This window comes from Cajanus cajan, chromosome 9 (genome assembly GCF_000230855.2).
Source record: "Cajanus cajan strain Asha chromosome 9, NIPB_CcT2T_4, whole genome shotgun sequence".
NCBI classification, from domain to species: Eukaryota; Viridiplantae; Streptophyta; class Magnoliopsida; order Fabales; family Fabaceae; genus Cajanus; species Cajanus cajan.
This window is the reverse complement of record NC_138525.1, coordinates 48,689,689-48,692,188: the sequence shown is the minus strand read 5'-3', so window position 1 is coordinate 48,692,188 and position 2,500 is coordinate 48,689,689. Positions and strand designations below refer to the sequence as shown.

The following is a 2,500-nucleotide window of genomic DNA, read 5'->3' as shown; positions in this document are numbered from 1 at the left end:
GCATACTCCGTGATGAATTTCCTTGACAACATAGTCTGCTTGAGATATGGTCAAACATTTGAGTAGTGGGATGTAAATTTCGCGTTTGAATAATTCACTGTCGATGATGGTGAACTTTGTTGATCGCATTCTCACCTTCCTTGCCTCATCCTTATCTGTAGGCAGGGCTCCATCTTTTAGGTAGTTCCATATGTCTGTCATCCATCCTAGCTCTTCGCTGTCGTTGACATTGACAGTTTTATCATCCAGGCTGGGTGAGTGCAAGGTTTCCTAGATAATGGTTTGGTGTTGCCTGGGCTTTTTGGTACTGGCAAGTTTTGACAGTAGGTCTGCTCTGGTGTTCTGCTCTCGCGGTACGTGTTTTATGGAGAACTCATCGAAAGACGAGATCTGTTGGGCTGCGGTATGAAAGTATCTCTGTAGGAGGGCGTCCTTTGCTTGGTACGTTCCACCAAGCTGTTCTACCATGAGTTTGGAATCGCTGTTGCAGCTTACTCTTCGAGCTCCGAGGTCCCGGGCTAATCTTAGTCCGGCGAGGAGAGCTTCGTACTCTGCCTGGTTATTAGTTGCTTTAAATCCGAACTTGAGGGATTGTTCCACGGTGATTCGGTTTGGTCCTTCCAGGATGATGCCTGCACCTCCTCCTTTGGAGTTGGAGGATCCGTCTACATGGAGGGTCCATGCTTGGGGTTCTTCTGTGGTGGCCGGCGTGAGCTCGGCTACGAAGTCGGCCAAACATTGGGCTTTTAGAGGTCCGCAGCTTTCGTACCGGATTCCGAACTCTGACAGTTCTATTGACCAGGCAATCATGCGCCCGGCAAGCTCAGGCTTTCGCAGGATTTGTTTGATGGGGTAGTCGGTTTTGACTACCACCTGTTGGCTTTGGAAGTAAGGTCAGAGTCGCCGGGCTGCGGTGACCAGTGCCAACGCCAACTTTTCGACCATTTGGTACCTTCTTTCGGCGTCTTGGAGGACCCGACTGATGAAGTAGATTGGGGTTTGAGCCTTCTGATGCTCTTGTACAATGACGGCGCTGATGGCGCCTTCTGCCACTGCCAGGTAAAGAAGGAGGTCGGTGTTGTGATCCGGCCTTTGCAAGATTGGCGGGGTTGTGAGGAAATTTTTGAAGCTTTGGAATGCTGCTTCACACTGGTCGGTCCATGAGAAGCCTTTTGGTTTCTTTAACAGGGTGAAAATTAGTCCCGCCTTCTCCGCGAGTTTAGGGATAAACCGGGACAGTGAGACCAGCCGTCCGGCCAGGCGTTGCACCTCTTTTACCGATTGTGGGCTTTGCATGTGTATGATGGCCTCGCACTTCTCAGGGTTGGCTTCGATTCCTCTACTGGTGATCATGAAGCCAAGAAATCTTCCTCCCCGGACACCGAAGACGCATTTCTCCGGGTTCAGACGCATGTTGTGTTTTCTGATCTGGGCGAACACCTCGGCAAGGTCGGAGGCATGGTCCGTTGCCGAGATGGTTTTTACCACCATGTCGTCCACGTAGACCTCCATGTTTCGCCCGATTTGGTGGTGGAAGACTTTGTCCATCAGCCGCTGGTAGGTTGCCCCTGCGTTTTTGAGGCCGAAGGGCATCACCCGATAACAGTAGTTGGCACGATCAATGATGAAGGACGTGTGTACTTCATCTGGTGGATACATCATTATCTGGTTGTACCTGGAATAGGCGTCGAGGAAGCTGAGGAGGGCATGCCCGGATGCTCCGTCGACTAACCTATTGATGCTCGGCAAGGGGTACGAGTCCTTGGGGCATGCTCTGTTGAGGTCGGTGTAATCGACGCACATGCGCCACTTTCCCGAGTTCTTCTTTACTAGGACTACGTTTGCAAGCCAGGTAGTGTACCTGACTTCCCGGATGAAACCGGCGTTGAGCAGTTTCTGCGTTTCAATGATGACGGCATCCCGCCTTTCGCCGCCGACCTTCCTCTTTCTTTGGGCGACCGGCTTGGCCTCTTTGTGTATCGCTAACCTGTGGCAGATGAAGTTGGCGTCTATGCCGGGCATGTCAACGCTGGACCAAGCGAAGAGATCGGCGTTCCTGAGGATTTCTTCCTGGAGTTGTTGTCGTAGTTTGGGGTCTAATTGTTTGCTGATCTTTGTTGTTTGGCTGGGGAACTTTCCAATTTGGAGATCGTCGAGCTCATCGACGGGACTGGGCCTCGGATCGAGGTCGGTGGTTCCCTCGTGGTCAGCACGGGTTAGAACAGTGAAGTCGCTTTTGTGTTGTCTGATTGGGAGGACAGTTTCTAGGCTGTCTACGTAGCATTGTCGCGCTTCCTGCTGGTTTGCTCTGATGGAGATGATTTTTCCGTCGTGCCCCGGGAATTTCATGGTAAGATGCGGGGTGGACACTACCGCCCCGAGTTGGTTTAGGGTTGACCTGTCGATGATGGTGTTATAGGTGGAGTCGGCCTCCACCAGTAGGTACCGAACCAGGATTTGTCGGGAGGCCGGCGGTGTTCCGAAGGTCGTCAATAGGTCC

The 2,500-nt window shown here is 52.1% G+C and overlaps 1 protein-coding gene across 1 annotated transcript; it reads right to left on the bottom strand.

Moving 5' to 3' along the window:
- Positions 1-270: 270 nt before the first annotated feature.
- Positions 271-810, bottom strand: LOC145952128 (uncharacterized). The gene has a single exon (XM_083064359.1). It carries the CDS (start codon positions 808-810, stop codon positions 271-273), a length of 540 nt encoding a protein of 179 aa, XP_082920485.1.
- Positions 811-2,500: the final 1,690 nt, after the last annotated feature.

Excerpts from the sequence above, each read along its gene's own strand:
- LOC145952128 (XM_083064359.1), bottom strand. The coding sequence starts at position 810 with ATGATTGCCTGGTCAATAGAACTGTCAGAGTTCGGAATCCGGTACGAA.